This window comes from Rattus rattus, chromosome 8 (genome assembly GCF_011064425.1).
Source record: "Rattus rattus isolate New Zealand chromosome 8, Rrattus_CSIRO_v1, whole genome shotgun sequence".
NCBI lineage: Eukaryota > Metazoa > Chordata > Mammalia > Rodentia > Muridae > Rattus > Rattus rattus.
In genome coordinates this window covers 101,800,438-101,818,899 of record NC_046161.1, presented here as the reverse complement: position 1 = coordinate 101,818,899, position 18,462 = coordinate 101,800,438, and the positions used below count along the sequence as shown (strand labels likewise).

The following is an 18,462-nucleotide window of genomic DNA, read 5'->3' as shown; positions in this document are numbered from 1 at the left end:
TTGAATCCCATGGGCTGTAAGAGATTAGACATCGTCCCTAGAGAGCATTACCAGAAGCAGGTTTCCATTCTGGCCTCCCGAGACCTTGGAGGAAAAAAAAGAGTGTGTGGGTAGTGCGTATGTGCAAACCTGCAGGCTGCACTCCACCCAGGGACCCGGGCCTGCACTGTAGGAAAAGCAGCCTCTGTCATGCAGCAAAATGTGTGCGTGCTGTAGTACAGCAGGGATGCAGCAGTGAACAGCAGGAACGAGTCCCCTCTCACAGCACTCCAGTCAGAAGGAAATAGGTAATTATACCAGCCATTAGCAGGCTGTGCTGATGCCTCAGAAGAAAACTAATGGGCATGAAGGGGAGATCTCTGGGGATAGTGAAGAATGTGAAGACTACTAGGACCTAACTAGCTGCCAGTAGGTTATTGTGAAAACTTAGGAAGACATAAATGTGTCTTTTCAGAGAGACCTGCTCTTCTTTACCTGTCCTTGCCAGTAAGCACTCTTGGGAATCCATTATGGTGATAGTCAGTATAGTAAGGTTTCAGGTCAGCAGAGGTGAGTTTTGGGGTGTAAAGCTTAGGATTAGTTATGATATCACAGTTTTTTTTGTTTTTTGTTTTTTTGTTTTTTTTCTTTTCTTTTTTTTTCGGAGCTGGGGACCAAACCCAGGGCCTTGCGCTTGCTAGGCAAGCGCTCTACCACTGAGCTAAATCCCCAACCCCAGATAACACAGTTTTTAAGCAAAGTAAGGACCAGGTTAGATTCCTCTTCTCAGCAGTTAAAGTAATGTCTGGTACTCAGCACAAGTTCTTGGAAACACTGAGTAGGTGGCTGGGTAGAGAGTGGTAGACAGTTGGATAGATGGATGGACAGATGTCGAGAATACTCATTGGACCTCAGCTGAACCTAGTCTCAGGTTTTTATGGGGCAAAGTTGGTTTATGGGAAGGAACCCTGATTTTTACTATTGTGATTCTTTTCTGACATGTAAGATTTCTATGCTTTCAGAAGTTTCAGAATGTATTTTTTCTAAACAGAGAACTGATCGAAGTTGGGTGTGAGGATAAAACCCTAGCTTTCAAAATGAATGGCTATATCTCGAATGCAAACTACTCAGTGAAGAAGTGCATTTTCCTACTCTTCATCAACCGTAAGTGAGAAAGAACGGGTGTCTACACGGAGAGCCGTGTGGAACCCAAGAGTTCCTGAGTCCCAGGGTAGATCACACACGGGGAGATTCGTGTCACAGTTGGCCCGACTAGGAAGCATCTGTAATTTTTATCTGTCAGCGTTGTTGGCCGTCACACTCTGGTTCTTTACTGACCCAGGCCCTCTGCAGGAGCAGCAAGTGCTCTTACCTGGGCGCCATCTCTCCAGCCTCCAAGGAGGGTCACCTTCCACAGGTGTTTTTTTGCTTTTGTTTTTTGGGGGTTTTTAAGGTATAGATATATTTATTTTGTTTCTTAATTTGCATACAAAATTAAAGGTCTCATGGCATTTTCACACATACTTTTGTCCCTTCTCAGCGCCCATCCCCTGCCCATGCCCTTTCCTACACAGGAGTTCCCCTTCTATTTCATCCCAGTAGTCTGTCCTCTGCTCCATCTGTCTTCCATCACGCCAAGTTCCATTTGTTTTTCTGCAAGCTTGGTGATTTTTCTATATGACTTAATAACATTGCGTTGTGTTTATGACCCACATTTCTACTGTCCATATTTATGTTATGATAGCTCGTAGGCCGATTCTGTTTCCTTGCTGCTGTGAAAAGTGCAGCAGTGTACACGACGTGCAGGGTCTCTGTTGCAGTCCCTTAGCCTCCATGTAACAACACTATGTAATCGGAACTACCTGCTGCCGTCTTTGTCTGCCACTGGAAACTGTCTTCCTTTTTTTTTTTTTTTTTTTTTTTAGCAGTAAGTGGCAACACATGTCTTAAATTACACATCTTTAAACAGGATTTTTTTTTATTTATTTCTATTAATGTGTGAGTGCAGTACCCGCAGAGGCCAGAAGAGAGCATTGGGTCCCCAGAGCTGGAGTTGCGGGTGATTGTGAGCTGCCTGCCTGGTGTGAGTTCTGGGATTGAGTCCTGTGTAAGAGCAGGTGCTCGGCTGCTCAGCCGCTCTCTAGCCCTTGAGTTACGTGTGTTTTGATGTCTTTTGGCTTGGTTTGGTTTTGGGTTTTTGAGACAGTTTATGTAACAGCCCTGGCTGTTCTGGAACTTGTGTTTAGATCAGGCTGGCATCAAACTCCCAGAGATCCACCTGTCTTTGCCTCCCGAGTGCTAGGATTAAAGGTGTCCACACCACTTCCTTGTGTTTTTTTTTTTTTTTTTCGGAGCTGGGGACCGAACCCAGGGCCTTGTGCTTCCTAAGCAAGCGCTCTAACCACTGAGCTAAATCCCCAACCCCCTTGTGTGTTTTATATCACTTATTTAGAGCCGTCCAGGAGCAGTTAGAAGAGACCAACCACTGTTACACAGGTTCTCGTAATATCACTTATACCAGCAGGTATCTGTCCTAATAAACAGTAAGCCTTGTCACGTGTAGAGCTTAGGGATCAATGTTTTCATTGGTTTGATCTAAGCCTAAATGTAGCAGCACTGGGGGCCAGCGTAGAGCCTCAACAGGAAAGGCACTGTCAGCAGCCTGGTGACCTGAGTTCTGGTCCCAGGACTACATGCTGGAACTGATTCCTGCAGGTTGTCCTCCACGTGTCCCTGTCTCTCCCCCAAATTAATAAGTGTACTTAAGACTTTTTGTAAAAGAATAACTGCTTTTTATCACACATGTTGATTACAGAGCAGACAAACAAAAGTCAACTCAGTATCGTTTGACTGGCCTGTCCATATTTCTGCTGTTTCCGTGGACACAGGATGTGTTACTCTGGCCAACTTGTTCATGATGGCAATAGAGGCCAGCGTCCCATTCTGTCCTGTCCATGTTCACCTAGGGACAGCGACAACGTCCTGTGAAAATCTGCCTCACGTTCAGAGACCTCAGCAGATTCGCTTCATCTGTCTTCTTAGCGACACCAGCAGGCCTGTGTGGTCAGGACAGGAGCACACTGTGGCATTGTTAAAGGGGCTATGGCTGGGGGGTCACTCAGAACAATAACAATGGTCTCCTGACTCCTGTTAGAAATGCACACACGGCATCGTCTTGGCTGCCAGTTCCTAGAACAACAGTTCATTGCGCTATTTTAAAAATCTATCTCAGGAGAAAGAATTTTCTGACAGTAGATGTTCTTTTGTCTTTAGTCCTAATTCTAATCTTAATCTATTCCCTCTAAGCCTGGGTCACTTAAGTCACCTTACATTACATGCATCGAGCTGTTTGTGCTGCCTGAGGTGCTGCGAAGCTTTCTCTGCGCCTTCCTCATTTAGTAAGGGACCCTCTGTGGACAAAGCTAGTGCCTCTCACCTCACCGTGGACCACACACGTCTGCTACAGGGCTAGACACTGGGCATAATTTATCCACCACTATGGTTTTTCTGCAATTGGCCATGTGTGATTGGTAGCTTTGTCTTTGTGGACTGAAATGTCTGACTGAGAGCTGCTGAGGGCCAATGGCAGCAAAGCTGATATACACGGGCTGACAGGAGGAAGGAGCGAGGGGACGGAATCGGACGCCCTCTCCTCTTTTCTGCTGCTTGGACAGGAGGAAAACCCCAAGCCTGTACTGAGATGCTGGGGAGCAGTGACAGATAAAGGGGGCTCTTGTTCCTGGGCATCTGATAAGGCTGTCTGTCACTCCAGGGGTGACTTTATGGCCATGTGTGAGGGTGCAGCTGCGACCTCATCTGAAGCACAAGTGTGCTCTGGCTAACTCCACGTTTGCTCTTTCAGACCGGCTGGTCGAATCAGCTGCCTTGAAGAAAGCCATAGAAGCTGTATATGCAGCATATTTGCCCAAAAACACGCACCCATTCCTGTACCTCAGGTAACGTAGCACCAGACACCTCCTCGCTCTGTGAAAGAGATTGCCCGTCAGTCATCAGCCAGGGTCAGCGGGTCCTGACACCGCTCTGAAAGGACCCCTGTCCTCCCCAGGCAAATGACCCGTTCTCACTCACTCAAAGACTCTGCTTCCTTCCACTTGGGTCAGGAAACAGCGCCCTGCCTTGCAGGGACTCTTTACACATTTTAAAAGATTCTTTTTCTCTGTTTATCTAATTTAGCGATGGGGGGCGGGTAAGAGAAAGAGGGAAGGAGTGAGAGAGTATGGAGCACAGAACCTAAGTGTGGAAGTCAGAAGACATATTTCTAGAGTCGGTTTTCTTTCCTCTTTACACGGGTTCTGGTTGGCAGGCCTGTGTAGTGTTCTTGCCATAGCTTGGCACATGCCAGTGGCTTCCTTAAATACTGTAGCAGCCTTGCTTCATTGTCACACAGAGTTGAAGGCTTGCCTGATTTAGACCGAACCCCACACAGTTAAGGTCTCTTCTTAATGTCTTGAACTGCTTGTCTGAAAAGCCTGTTTAAAAATCAGCAGGAAGAATGACGGTTCTCTTTGCAATGAAGCTGCAAGGGACCAGTTCATACGGAAATCTTTCAGGTCTGAAACCGTAGTCTTCTGGCAGAAACTATGTTTGAAAGTTAATTCTCATAGGAACACTCCTATGAACCCAGTGTTTTGGAGAATTTTAAGTTTCTAGGCCAGTGTAACAAGACCTTGTCTTAAAAAAAGAAAGTTTTCTTTGTTTTGATCTCACTGCAATGAGAGAAAGAGTAAAATCATGTTTTAAAATGGTTTTTAGATGAGCTCAGACATATGGCCATGAAAGAAAATAGTTTTTAGATTTAGTGTATAACAGTTGGACTCACCATGAGTTTCCTTCCTGGGTCACAAATCTGTCGTGTCCGCAGCTTGTTCTGCACCAGGCAGGATCCAAACAGGAGACAAATCATGCAACAGAACAAGGATCGTGTAGTGAAGAAGTTAGCACTGAAATCAAGTACCAGTGGGTTAAATAGTGAAGGACCAACGAGGGAACAGCATGCAGAGGGCTGAGATGTTACCAGAACCTCTTGCTGAGCTAAGGCCCTGATGAACGACTGTGCCTGTGGCTTGCCTCCGGGGAGGAGTGCCTGGGGCAGTCCTGTCTCTATACTGAGGAGCTGCTGGGGTGGGGTGGTGGTGGTGGTGGTGGTGGTGGTGGTGGTGGTGCACCGCCCATACAGAAGCAGAACCTGCTGCTGGGCTGTGTGAAGGCCCCTCCTCCTGTTGTCCCTGTAGTGCCCTCTGCTGACAGAGCTTCACATTGCCAAGCTCCATGTTGGCAAGCCCTGAAAGATGGACCAGGAGCAGGGTAAGAGCTTTGAGCTGACTAGGAAGTTCTTCTGCGTCTTCTGAAAAGTGAGGGAAGGGGACAATTTGCTAATTACCCTGTCTTTAAAGCTGAGGAAACATTCAGAGAAGTTGGCTACTTGCCTGAGGTCACATAATCCAGCAGTCCTGCTGACAGCCGAGGACGTGCAGTAACTACCACACACTCAGGACACCTTGCATGGACTTAATTCCCGCTGTAACTCTGCAGTTAGGAGAGTCCCTTTATACATGACGCCAAGACCAAGGATGGTGATGCAAGTCCCCGAAAGCCACACAGCTCCTGAGTACCAGAGATAGCGTGCAGTCTCTGACTTGATCTTGAGGTTTGAGGCTCTGGGGATTTGGCCTTGCCGTGTGTCTAGTTGTCACGTGACACCACGTGTAGATGTTTTCCAGCTCTTGTGGTCCTTCTCTCTTTCCATGCTAGTTTGGAAATCAGTCCTCAGAACGTGGATGTCAATGTGCACCCCACCAAGCATGAAGTTCACTTTCTCCATGAGGAGAGTATTCTGGAGCGTGTGCAGCAGCACATCGAGAGCAAGCTATTGGGCTCCAATTCGTCCAGGATGTATTTTACCCAGGTGAGGGGGGACCTCTACCTCCACAGTCTTTCTGGGCCTTTGCTGCTTTGAAATATGTTCCACATCATGAAAACTCAGATTTGTTATAACCCTGAATTGTCTATATTTCTTTGATAGTTTTCTTTCAGTAACATTTTTCTCTGGGATTTATGTATTTGAGTGTGTCTCTGTGTGCGTTCCATGCACATGGGCACAGGTCATGCATCCATGCACTTGAATGCAGAGGCCAGAGCAGGGTACTGAATTTGTTCTGTCTTCTTACCGCCGTGAGACTGACTTACTGAACTGATGCTCTCTGAGTGAGGCTGACTAGCAAGTGACTCTCAAGATCTGCCTGCTTCTACCCCCAGGAATTAGGCAGTAGATGCTGTAGCCAGGCCAGGCCTTCCCTGAGTGCTGGGCATTTGAACCACGTCCTCACGCTTCCACGGCACAGTACGCTCCTACACTGAGCCAGCCCCTCCTCTGGATTTGGACTGTCTTCCAAGAAAGGGGTTCTGTTTTTGACTACAGCTGATACTTTGTTTTAATTTTTAAAATTAAGTGGTATATTTGCTCAGCTTTAATAATGGCAGTGTGTTGCCCTACTGGTTTTAAAGACATTTTAGACATTGATTTCTTTCTTAGTACTTCATTATACATCTAAAAGGTTTCTTATATAACTATAATATAAGCATGACAAAATAAAATTAATAGCATTAACATCATTTACCATCTAATCTTATTCAAATGTCTTAATTATGCTGAGAGTCTGTTTAACAGTAGGTGTGTTCAGATCTGTATCCAGAGAAGTTCAGGTCATAATATTTGGTTATTACATTTTTTTTAATCTCTTAAGTTGGCTCTCTGTATTTTGTCTGAGTACACTGTCGCTGTCTTCTGACACACCAGAAGAGGGCGTCAGATCCCATTACAGACGGTTGTGAGCCACCATGTGGTTGCTGGGAGTTGAACTCAGGACCTCAGGAAGAGCAGTCAGTGCTCTTAACTGCTGAGCCATCTCTGCAGCCCTCTCTCTCTCTCTGTATTTTTATTTGGGGGAAACAGTTTCATAGCCTAGGCTGGCCTTGAATTAGCATATAGCTGAGGAACCTTAAGCCTCTGCCTCTGAAGAACTGGGATTCGAGGTGTGTACCACCAGGCCTCCCTTCCTGAAGTCTCTTAAGTCCCTTTGAATTAAGTAAAGCCACCTCCTTTCGATTGTTTTTGTGTACCTGTGCATTGCGGGGAGGTGCACACATGCTGTGGCGAGCCTGTGGAGATCCGAAGGTAACTTTCACTAGTGGTGACTCCCAGGGATTTACTCAGGTTGTCATGGCAGCCAGCACTCTGACCCACCAAGCCAGCCCCAGCTTCCTTCTCTGTCTCCTGTCGGAGGGGGGCTCTGAGAGAAGGCGTCTGGGAGTGGGGAACAAACACCTCAAATCTTAGGTCCAAGGTGGCGGCCTCTGTTCCGCTTTCCCTGGAGAGCTCCAGACAGCTCTCTCAGTATTTTCTGCTTGAAACTGTTCTCTAGGGCGTTGTCTCTTGTTATTCTAAAAAGTTCTCTGGGTAGTTCACTGGTCTCCTGCCACAAGCCCAGTCTTTTATTTTACATATCAATCCAGTTATTTACTCCAGCTTCCCTTTTGATTATCCTATGAATCAGTATCCCAAGCCCTAACCCTTTGATTCTTAGACTACAAGCACTCTTTCAAAACAATTCAGAGATCTGCCCTCCTCCGTTAAGGTCCGAGGATAAGCTCGCTGGTGGGATCCTTCCCTGGAGTTACCGTTCTGACCATGCCTGGACCTAAATTTGCTCTGTCCTAGGCTGACCTTGAACTCAGGGATCTGTCTGCATTTGTATCTGCCTGTCTTTACCTGACCCGGGTGGTTCACCGTGCAGCTCTTCTGTTCCTTCAGAACTGTGAAGCTCCTTATACAATTCATATTGCATCCTTACGTTTGCTTTTCCACCGCTTAAGGGCTGTCCTGGAGGTCACGCATTACCATTTTGCTGAGTAATTAGACACATTCTCCTCCTTGCCTCACACTGTCTCTGATTATCATGGAGTCTTTAGTATTACCTGGGAGGACATTCCTTGGAGGAATAGGAAAACATTTTCATTACTATACAAACTAGCATACATACTTACGGCCCACAGCAGCCATGAGGAGGCCTGGTGGAGGAGGCCTACACCCTTGCTGGCTTGTTCCAGGGGCAGGAATCCACATCATGCTGTCCCTTGCACGTGGCCGAGCCGGACTCAGCGTCTGTGGAACAGGCCTGGGGTGGTCCGGGGAGGCAAGGGCTACACTTGTGGTATTTGTCTCCGCATCTCCTTGTCCAGTTGAGCTCCTTTTAGCTGTTCCTTCTGCTTTTTGGACCCAGTTCCATTAGACGTCGAGATGTCTTGTATCTAGCAATACAAGATGTTGTGGGCATCCTGTGCTTCTTTCCCAGCCCCTGCTGGGATGGTTATTTCTCGAAGGTCCTCTAGACCTTGGCATTCTAATCCCGAATCGGATACGTGGGATTTCCCTGTTTCTGCGTAGTCACTGACTTTACATCAGTGGACAGAATGAATGAAGTAAGTATAGAAAAGTAGAATTCGGAGGATCTAGCTCAGTAGAGCGCAGAGCGCCCTTGAGAGTCCTGGGGTCAGTCCCTCAGCAAATTTAAAAGGCAGCGAATGATAGGTGCCAGGCCTGGGATGAGAGGGAATGGGAAGTTGGGTGTAAGTTTGAGGGTTCATAGCTATGTGAATGTCCTTACTGCCCTGGAATTCTAGCTTAAAGTTTTCTGCTGTGTGTGTTTTACTATAAAAAGTAAAATAGAGTCTCTTCATGGTAGAAAAGTAGTCAAGATATAAGAACTTTCAAAATTTATTTTAGCCTAACTTTAGGATTATAAGAACTTTCCTTAGTTCTTGAATCTTATGCTTAGGAATGTCCCACCGTAATGTAACTCCATCTGCCTCTGACATCTTTGTCCACTACTATTCTTTTTGGGGGTCTGGACATTTTTGTGCTGAAGACTAGTCCTTTTTACTGTCTTCTCTTTTGAAACAGACCTTGCTTCCAGGACTTGCTGGGCCCTCTGGGGAAGTCGTTAAATCCACGACAGGCGTAGCTTCCTCATCTACTAGTGGAAGTGGCGACAAGGTTCACGCTTACCAGATGGTCCGTACAGATTCACGGGACCAGAAGCTCGATGCCTTTATGCAGCCTGTAAGCAGGCGTCTGCCCAGCCAGCCCCAGGACCCTGTCCCCGGGAACAGGACAAAGGGCTCTCCTGAAAAAGCCATGGAGAAGGATCAGGAGATGTCTGAGCTCCCGGCCCCCATGGAAGCAGCTGCTGACAGTGCGAGTTTGGAGAGAGAATCAGTGATTGGGGCTTCGGAAGCGGCACCCCCAGCGGCACCCCCTTCCAGTCCAGGCAGCTCCAGGTGTGGCTTCCTTTTAGTGTCACTAAACCCCTTCCAGCAGGTTCTCCACAAATCCGTTGCTCCTTTTCCTGCTAGACTGGGGCAGTGTGGTGTGGCCTGTCTGCTGTCTGCATGACCGTGACGTGCAAGCGTCCTCAAGTGTCCGTGGTTTTAGTTTTAGCATCCCAAGGCCGGGATGTAGCTCTTGTGTTAATGAAGCCTTGACGTCCCTGTCATAGCGCTGTGGTCCTTTCAGAAGCAGCCTAGTTTACAGGACTCCTAGTCTATGAGCTCGTGAGAAAAGAGATCGTGAAAGGAGCAGTAGTCAAAGCCTGTCATTCAACCTTGAGCATTTATTTCTAGTGCATGAGTCTCCGAGGACTCCAGAGGCGGCCAGGCTTCATTTCCCAAGCTGGTATTGACGCTAGTGCTCCATTTACAATCCCTTGCCCGAGGGAGCTGCATGTTCTCCCAGAGGTGCTAGTCGGAACTCTGGCACTGCAGTGAACACTGCTTGAACACACTCCACCTGATCATCCCTTTAGTATCCTAGCAAGACCGCATCCAAGCAAGTGTTTCTAGAGAACAGAATGGTGTGGGTGTGTTCCAAGCTCAGGTACTTATATGTGTTTCTTAGTTAATGCTCTTACCCTGCTAGGAAAATGTTTCATTTGTTCATCATTTGGGGAATTAAGTGCTGTCTTTCACAGAGCAGTGAAAACACTTTAAAGCAGTGATAGGGTTGAACTCCTCCTGCTGAAGCCTTTCAAGGGCTTCCCGCTGCACAGGGGATGATGGCCTGCATCTCACTTGCTCCCCACTTACCCTCTCTGCTGTCCAGCCGCAGGACTCCTGGCTGGTCCAAACTGGCTGAGTTTCCATCTTTTTACTGCCCTTGGTGTTCCTCAGCCTAGGAGGCTTTTGTTTTAGTTACTTTTCTATTGGTATGAAGAGACACCATGACCAAGGCAACGTGTAAAAGAAAGCATTTAATTAGGGACTTCAATATAATTCAGAGGATTAGTCCATAATCATCAGGGCTGTAAGCATGACAACAGGCAGGCATGGGACTGAACCGTAGTAGAGAGCCTATATCTGATCTCTAAGTTGGAGGCAGAAAGAGGGAATGAGAGAGAGAGACAGACAGAGACAGAGACAGGCAGATAGACAGAGAGGCTGTTGTAAGGTTTTGAAACCTCAGAGCCCCCCAGTGACACACCTCTTCCAATAATGCCTTTCCAAATAGTTCTACCACACAGGGACTAAATGTTCAAGTATATGAGCTTCTGCAGGCCATTCTCACTCCGACCCAGACATTGTCCATTACATAAAAGATCCCTCTCCTACATTCCCATCAGCCTTATTAGTATGTGGCCTTTATTGTCTTCCTAGCATTTACCGCTCTGAAAAACCTTTTCCTTGCACTGGAGAGATGGCTCAGCAGTTAGGAACACTGGTTGCTCTTACAGATGGCCCAGGTTTAATTCCTGACACCAAAACATGGTGGGTCACAGCCGTCTGTAACTCCAGTCCCAGGAAATTCAATGCCGTCTTCTGGTCTCTGCAGGCACCAGGCATGCACATGTACACAAACATACGTTCACATAAAACAGCCATATACATAAAATAATTACACGTTTAAAATTTGATTTTAAAAATCTTTTTCTGTTTCTAACTTTTGCACTAGAAAGTAAGCAAGAGGGCTTCCCCTTCCAGTGCTGTATGCTGTTGTGCGTGTCAGTGTGAAATGGATGGGTAGGTGGGTAGACAGACAGACGGATGGACCGTGGAATGACTCATGAATTAACGAGGCTTGACAAGGTCAATTTACTTGCTCAAAGCCCTTGAGACCTGAGGGTTGTCAGATAAGTAACGTGACACAGGACAGCGGCTGGTTTGCCGTGGCGCAGCTGTGGAGAGGCAGCCACTGGCACAGAGAAGCGGCTCCTTTCTCCAGAGTACAACACTTACATTTGGCTGAGTCAAAAACTAAAATGGAAGAATAATGACCTGTCAGTTCTTCTCTTCATTGCAGAAAGAGACATCGGGAGGACTCCGATGTGGAAATGATGGAAAATGATTCCCGGAAGGAAATGACAGCTGCTTGCTACCCCCGAAGGAGGATCATTAACCTCACCAGTGTTTTGAGTCTCCAGGAAGAAATTAATGATCGGGGTCATGAGAGTACGTAAGTGCCGAGCCCTTTGTGGCACTGAATGAGGGCTTTGGAAATACAGAACCCACTTAGGTTGTCAGGTGGGCGCGGCCATATGTAGCACGGACCAGCTATTTTCCCTTACACAGAAGACAGTTCTCTAGAGGAAGAGAAGGGGGAAATAATCTCTTGGTTTTAAGCAGAATTAACTGGTATTTCTATTAATGAAAGGGGTTGACTACAATGGTCATTGCAGAAATTTCTGCTTTGTTTCAGTTATTGCTAAAAGCAGCATCATGAATGAGCAGCAAAGTCCTTATGGAACCAGATAGGGGTTCGCTTAGCTGGGATTTGACAGGTCCTGGACTCCATTTCCACTGTGTGACCTCACACCGTGATTCAGTTGTTCTGTGCCTCAGAAAGTGGTACTGATTTATCCCAGAAGATCACCAGACTGATTAGAAGTAACTAATAAGACACTTGTTTTAAAAATGGGATATTTTCTATATCCTGAAGGCTGATAAGTCCCTGTCATCCTCAGAAATAGCTTTTGAGAGTAGTTGGGTGCCAAACTTCATCCTGGTCCCTGTTGTTAGAAACCTAGCTGAATGGCTTAAGGAGGATGGGTCAGGGGTTTAAATAGGTGCATTAGGCGGTCCTCACTACCCAGCTGCCCACACCTTACGAGGTACTGATGTTCCCAGTGTGGGGTAGCGAGCAGGCTCCAGGTGGCAGGTCTGCTTGAGGCTGTCATCTGCCGTGACCTTTCCGTTTTCATCTGTCAGGAATAAGCCGGAAAGGCTGCAGCATGGCTCCAGGGGGAAAAGCACTCACCACAAGGCTGGACAACCTGAGGCTGATCCTTGGGACCCACATAGTACAAAAAACGAACTCCTAAAAGTTGTCCTCTAATTTCCATATGTGTCCTGTGGCACATGCGTCACACACACACACACACACACACACACACACACACACACACACACACACACACACGGGGGTGGGCGGGGGAGGAGAGAGAGAGATACAGAGACAGGGAATACATCAATTGCAATCTTTTTATAAAATATAAATTATGATCATCAGCTCACGTTGACCTCGTGCTCAGGGTAGCCCGCATTAGCCTGGGTTCTCACTCAGCTCCACTCCTGCCTCCTCGAGCTGGGATGTCAGGGCTCTGCTGCCACAGCTGCCTCCTAGATTCGTTTTTGAAAAGATGTGACGCGCAGCATCAGGAGTAAATTACTGCTGTCCCCTAGCCTGCACTCCTCAGACAGCGGCTCTGCACCAGCCTCTTACATTTCCTGTCTTAGTCACCATCATCTGAGCTGACACAGGAAGGCCTGAACTTTGCTTTCATAAATTGCTCCGTGTCTGCCTGCCTGCCTGCCTGCCTGCCTGCCTGCCTGCCTGCCCGCCTGTCTGTGTCTCCTCCACCCCACCCCTCTGTTACTCTGACTTGTTACATGTAATGCACATCTTCCTGTGACTGGGCCTCTGCCCGCTGCATGAGTTACCAGTTGGCTTCTGACTTTTATTTCCATGAAATGTGCTGTGGTTGTCCTTTTCTTGTATTTCCTTACCAGCTGGGAGCTCCTAAAGCAATTGTAAATCCTAGAAGAGCACTGGAAGGCGGGGTGGGTGTTGTCTGATTTACTTAGCAGCCCTCTTCAGTAGTTTTTACGATAATCTCCTTCATCCTTGGAGGTCAGTAAGGACAATTTCAGTGACATTTTTCACTAATACTCTGTTTTCAGTGCAGATTAAAACTGTACATTAAATGTGGCCAAGGCCGAGATGATGATTGACATACATACATATATGATTCACATACATGAGCACACACACACACACACACACACACACACACACACACACACACACACACACAAACTCACACACACACACACTCACTCACACACACACACAGACAGACGCACACACTCACACTCACAGGCACACATACTCACACCACACTGTCTCATGATGACTCCGAGTGACCTGTACATACTTCTGCATGCCGTCTCACTTAGTTCTCAGGTAGTCCCTGGAGAGACAGCTCACATTTCTCCCTCCTATTTTAGAGATTAGGAAGTGAAAAACAGAAGAAATTTTATGGAACATCTGAACAATCTAGAACTGTCCTGACATGCTGGTCCTTGCATTTAGTCCCCACCACTGTGAAAACTGAGGCAGGAGGATCACTTCAGCCTAGGCATTCTAGGCTAGCCTGGACAACATAGTGAGACTTTGTGTAAAAAATACAAACAAAATAAACAATGAAACAAACCAAAAAGGCAGCCAAGAGCAGTTAAGCACGGTGAACTGGCAGTGGCTTCTGGGCAGGATCACTTGATATTGAAATGTAAAGTCACGCTGGTCCATTGGTCTTTGGTAAACATTGTCTTGGGTCAGATGTGGACAGTGTTAGCCTGGTCCCAGGGACTGCTGAGCCACACCTCAGGTACTTATCTGTATCGTGCTGTCGGCTGTACTTCATGCAGGGGGCTGCGCCTACTCAGAGTAGGCGAGACCCACGGGTTGGCAGATTGTTCAGTGAATTCTGCTCCTCCGTCAGGCAGAGAGCAAAGCTCTGTGCCAGACAGAAGGACAAGTAAGCAGCCCCACTCAGTCCTCTGACCTGAGGGGCTGGGCGGGAGCTCTGTTACCTCAGGCAGAGGCAGAGGCCCTCAGACAGTCCAGTGGGGGCGGGGCCTCTCCTCAGGACTCCTTAGCTGAGCTTTGTCGGTTGGTGCTGAGAATACGTCCAGACCCACAGTCTCGGCTTTGGAGTAGGGCATGTGGTCTGGCTTTGACGTAAAACAAGGGTTTTGTTTAGTTTGGTCTTTGCAGAATGGAGGAAAACACATAGGAGACCCTGAGGCTAGAGGAGTGTTTCGGGTGGGTAAGATGCAGTCCTTGAAGTCCTGTGAAGGAAGGCCTGTTTGGAGCAGCGACTTGGCGTTTGCTTTCCTGCTGGCCGAGTCCCACCCCAGGAGCTGGAGATGGGAGTCTCTGGCCTCATTCCAAGTGCTTCCTTCCACTGCCGTCTCCTCCAGGGTCATTGTTCTAGGTTATTTGGTGCTCTTCAGCTTTAAAAACAATCATTTCCACCTACATGAACAGCCTGTAGAGACATGGGGTTTCCGGTAGCAAGGGGGATTGCTGGTGCTTGTTCCACACATGACGGCAGCAGGCCCCTGTGTGGGACATCGTTGCAGAACTCACACCGCAGTGAAACCTCACAAGCACGTGAGCAGCAGTGGCAGTTGTGTCGTTTCCTCAAATTCACTTTTATTTAAAACTCTGGGTTGATAATGATTTCTCTTGGGTATTGAAGGTAGTACTCTCCTCATTTCTACTGTTAAAAATTCGGCCATAAATCATGTATTTAATTCTCATGGTCAGCTCTCCTTTCTGAGTTCATTTAGGTGTTCTTTTATCTTCTGTTTGCCATTCTGGGCTGAATTGTGAGAATTTTTTTGGGCCCACTGACACTGTCTAGTGTGTGGCCTGCCTTTGTTTGAGCTGCAATCAATTCTCCCTGGTAGGAAGTCCCACCTAGTTCTTCTGAGTTGTCCTTGACATTTGCAGTCATGCCCTGCTCAGAAGGAGCTCAGATCCTAGAAGCTCAGATCCTCCGAGTCTGACCGCGCTCCTGTACTATGTACTCTGCTATGGCTCCAGTGTGCAGCCCATTGCAGGTCTTCTCTGCTTGTCTCTGGACTCAGAAACTTGGTTCCCTGTTTCTCTTTTATAATAATACACACACGCTCACACCACACACACACTCACATATCACACACACACACACATATCACACACACACACACACACACACACAAACACACACACACACACACACACACACACACACACAGAGCTGCTGCTTTATCTTGGGGAATTACCCGGAGCTTGGTATTAGTTTAGCCCAGAATCTCCAGTAGGGTTCTCAGGAAGCGCCTTTAAACCATTGGAGGATCAGCTGACGGCTGCACACCCAGGAGGTCAGGGTCCGCTTTCCTTTCTTTACTGTCAACACGAAGACGGCAGGTGGTGGAGAATAGACATGGATGTTGCTGCTGTTAACGTGAGGAGTGCAGTTCTTGGAATTTCAGCTCCAGGGGTGAGCTCTGGTCTGTCAGACCCCCCATTTGACACGTTCTTATCCTGCCCTTTTTACACTGCCACAGCTGTAAATGCGAAAGTTCCCCACTCGGGAGAAGCCTTTCACTTGGGCAAAGCTGGCTTCTTGTCACATCTGTGACTTCCCACTTTGCCTTTCATTTTGACCCCTAACCTTTTAGCATTTTTTAAACTCAGTTTACATCCCCATCACAGCACCCCTCCCTCCTCTCTTCCCAGTCCCGCCCTTACAAATCCCTTCCCCCATTGCACTGTCCCCTTGAATACAACCCCACACTGGAACTTCAGTCCCAGCCGGTCTAGGCACACCCTTTTCCACCGAGGCCAAATTAGGCAGTCAAGATAGGAGGAAAGGGATTCAGTGGCAGGGAACAGACACCACCCCTTCCCGACTTGTTAGGGGCCCACATGAAGACCAAGTTGTACATTTGCTACAAATCTATAGGGGTCTAAGTCCAGCTTCTCATGCTCCCCGGCTGGTGGCCCAGGCTCTTGTGAGCCCCTTGGTCCTAGGTTAGTTGACTCTGTAGGTCTGGTTTCTCTTCAGAGTGTATGAATCTTTTACCTTTAGCATCTTCAGAGGTGATTGTGTGTCACTCCATATTTGATTTCTTTCAACAAGAGCCTACCTGATGCATCTTTCTTATGTGGGGCTTGAGATGTGAAGAGGTCTTGAGTACAGTCCCATCACTTACACGGTTTCCTTTCTTTGTTTCTAGCTCTCCGGGAGATGCTCCGTAACCATACCTTTGTGGGCTGTGTGAATCCTCAGTGGGCCTTGGCACAGCACCAGACCAAGCTCTACCTCCTCAACACTACCAAGCTCAGGTAAATCGACAAGGGAAAGCAGTGGAGCCACCGGAAGAGCAGTCTCTGGGGAAAGGCACCAGTGCTGGAGGGTGGAGGAGCAGGTCAAGTGGCTGGAAAGTGACAGATGTGAGTTCAAATCCAGGGTTGACCACTTCTTATTTACATGATGAGGAATTTCTTTTCTATTCTGTATTTCATGTGTCTAATATATATAGGTTAGTAAGACTCAATTTGACTGGAATTTTGTGGGGATCAATAACTTGAGAGGGAGGCCCAACTCTTGACTCAGCACTCAGTAAACACTGGGTGAAGACCAGATGTTGAGGTCTTCGTGCTGTTAGAGATCTGCTGTCTCATACGTGCAGCAGAGTTGCAGAAAGGCAGTAGAAGGAAGCCCATGCCTCTCCCTGGCATGGGAATGCAGCACAGGCTTCAGCTCTGACCACCCAAGTCGGTATTGCATAACACAGGAAGGGCAAGCCCAGTGGTGCCATTTACGCTGTTCATTCTTGGGGACTTTAGATCTGTTGCGTCTAGAGTAACTATATCCTCAAGTAGGTGATGTGTACGGGACGATGCCACCACCTTGTGTCCACTGTGTGTCATTTACCTACTCTGGGACTTCTGAGTCTTTCTGTGACTGTAGGTCTTCTCAGTAGAACAGACACTGTACACTGACTGCATGGACGCAGTACATGAGCTACAAGTGTGTTAGCCATCTAAGGTAGCAGCAGCCCGTCCCCAGGCTCTGGAAATTGGGCATGAACTTGAGTCCCATCGCTCGCTCAGCTTGCTCACTCCTTTTCTCACTTCTGTGACCAAATAAACGACGAGGAGCGACTTAAGGGTGATAAGTCGATCTGGGCTCCATTTCTGAGGCGATGCATCTGTCGTGGTAAGACAGGCATTGTGATGAGAGTGCCTCCTGGCTGCTGTGGGGGAGAAGGAGTCAGCTGGGTTCAGGACCTCAGTGGTCCAGAAGTCAGGCCACAGCTAGTTCTGCCCTTACAGCCTTGGTCTGTCAGGCGCCCCCGTGGTGCACCCCAGGGTAGAGTGTTGGCACTGCAGTCACATCCGTGTGCATGAGCTGGGCTCTCGGGAGCTCTTCTCTCCTTTGGCTTTTAGTTCCTAGCAGCTGTGAGTGTGTGACTTGCACGTCTCTAAGCTCACCTGTGTGCATCTTCTTTGAGCTCACGGTGGCAGTCAAGGCTAGAACTCAAATTGCAGCTTCTTACTGACATGACATCCCTAATCTGAAATCCAAAGTGATTTTGTGTAGCAGACACCAGACGACGACAGTGCTGGAACTAGAAAACCGTTACTCCACGTCCTCTTTCATGGCTCTCTGTTGTTCTTTCTACATGCTAAACTGTACCCACACGGACTTCCTTTACATCTTTACACTACAGGCGAGGATTTGCATCTGAGGAAGAACACGTGGTAAACCCTTTTACAGCCCCAGGGAGGAGATGAGCCAGGCTTAGTAATTGAACTTGTCCAGGAACGATGGCTGCAGAGTCCTGGCAGGAGTCAGCATAGGAGTCCCAGTCCTTAGCAGGCAGCAGCTCTGTCCCATGCTGCCCTTGCTGCAGTGCCTCGAGCACAGATTCATTTTTCTTAAAGTCTCTCTTTCTTGTTCTCAGCGAAGAGCTCTTCTACCAGATACTCATTTATGATTTTGCCAACTTCGGTGTTCTCAGGTTATCGGTAAGTTCTCTCCTCCTCGCTTTCGAAGCCACACCTGGTCATTTCCCAGAATATGAGTGATACAGTGACATCCTATTTAGTAGAATGGTAACTTCCCAAGGTTTGTCAGGAATAGCTGGACCACATTATTTGCAATGAACTTTCTGTGGTTGAATCTTTTCAGATGAACTTACTTTTATAGCCAGGTCAAATAAATGCTTATTATAGAAGTTACTACATATTTACTCAAAATTAAAAATAGAAATATTGTGGTAAACCATGGCCAGAACAGGGCTGTGGTGTGTGTTTACTTTCTCTTTATTTTGTGACACGGTCATAGGCAATAGGTA

The 18,462-nt window shown here is 47.5% G+C and overlaps 1 protein-coding gene across 1 annotated transcript in view; it reads left to right on the top strand.

Moving 5' to 3' along the window:
- The window catches only part of Mlh1 (mutL homolog 1), a 39,859-nt gene that overhangs the window by 15,890 nt on the left and 5,507 nt on the right, over positions 1–18,462 (top strand). Inside the window, exons 9-15 of the mRNA XM_032910825.1 lie at positions 1,031–1,143; positions 3,842–3,935; positions 5,752–5,905; positions 8,960–9,336; positions 11,351–11,499; positions 16,336–16,444; positions 18,070–18,133. Coding sequence (XP_032766716.1) covers positions 1,031–1,143; positions 3,842–3,935; positions 5,752–5,905; positions 8,960–9,336; positions 11,351–11,499; positions 16,336–16,444; positions 18,070–18,133 — 1,060 coding nt within the window. The remainder of the gene's footprint in view (positions 1–1,030; positions 1,144–3,841; positions 3,936–5,751; positions 5,906–8,959; positions 9,337–11,350; positions 11,500–16,335; positions 16,445–18,069; positions 18,134–18,462) is intronic.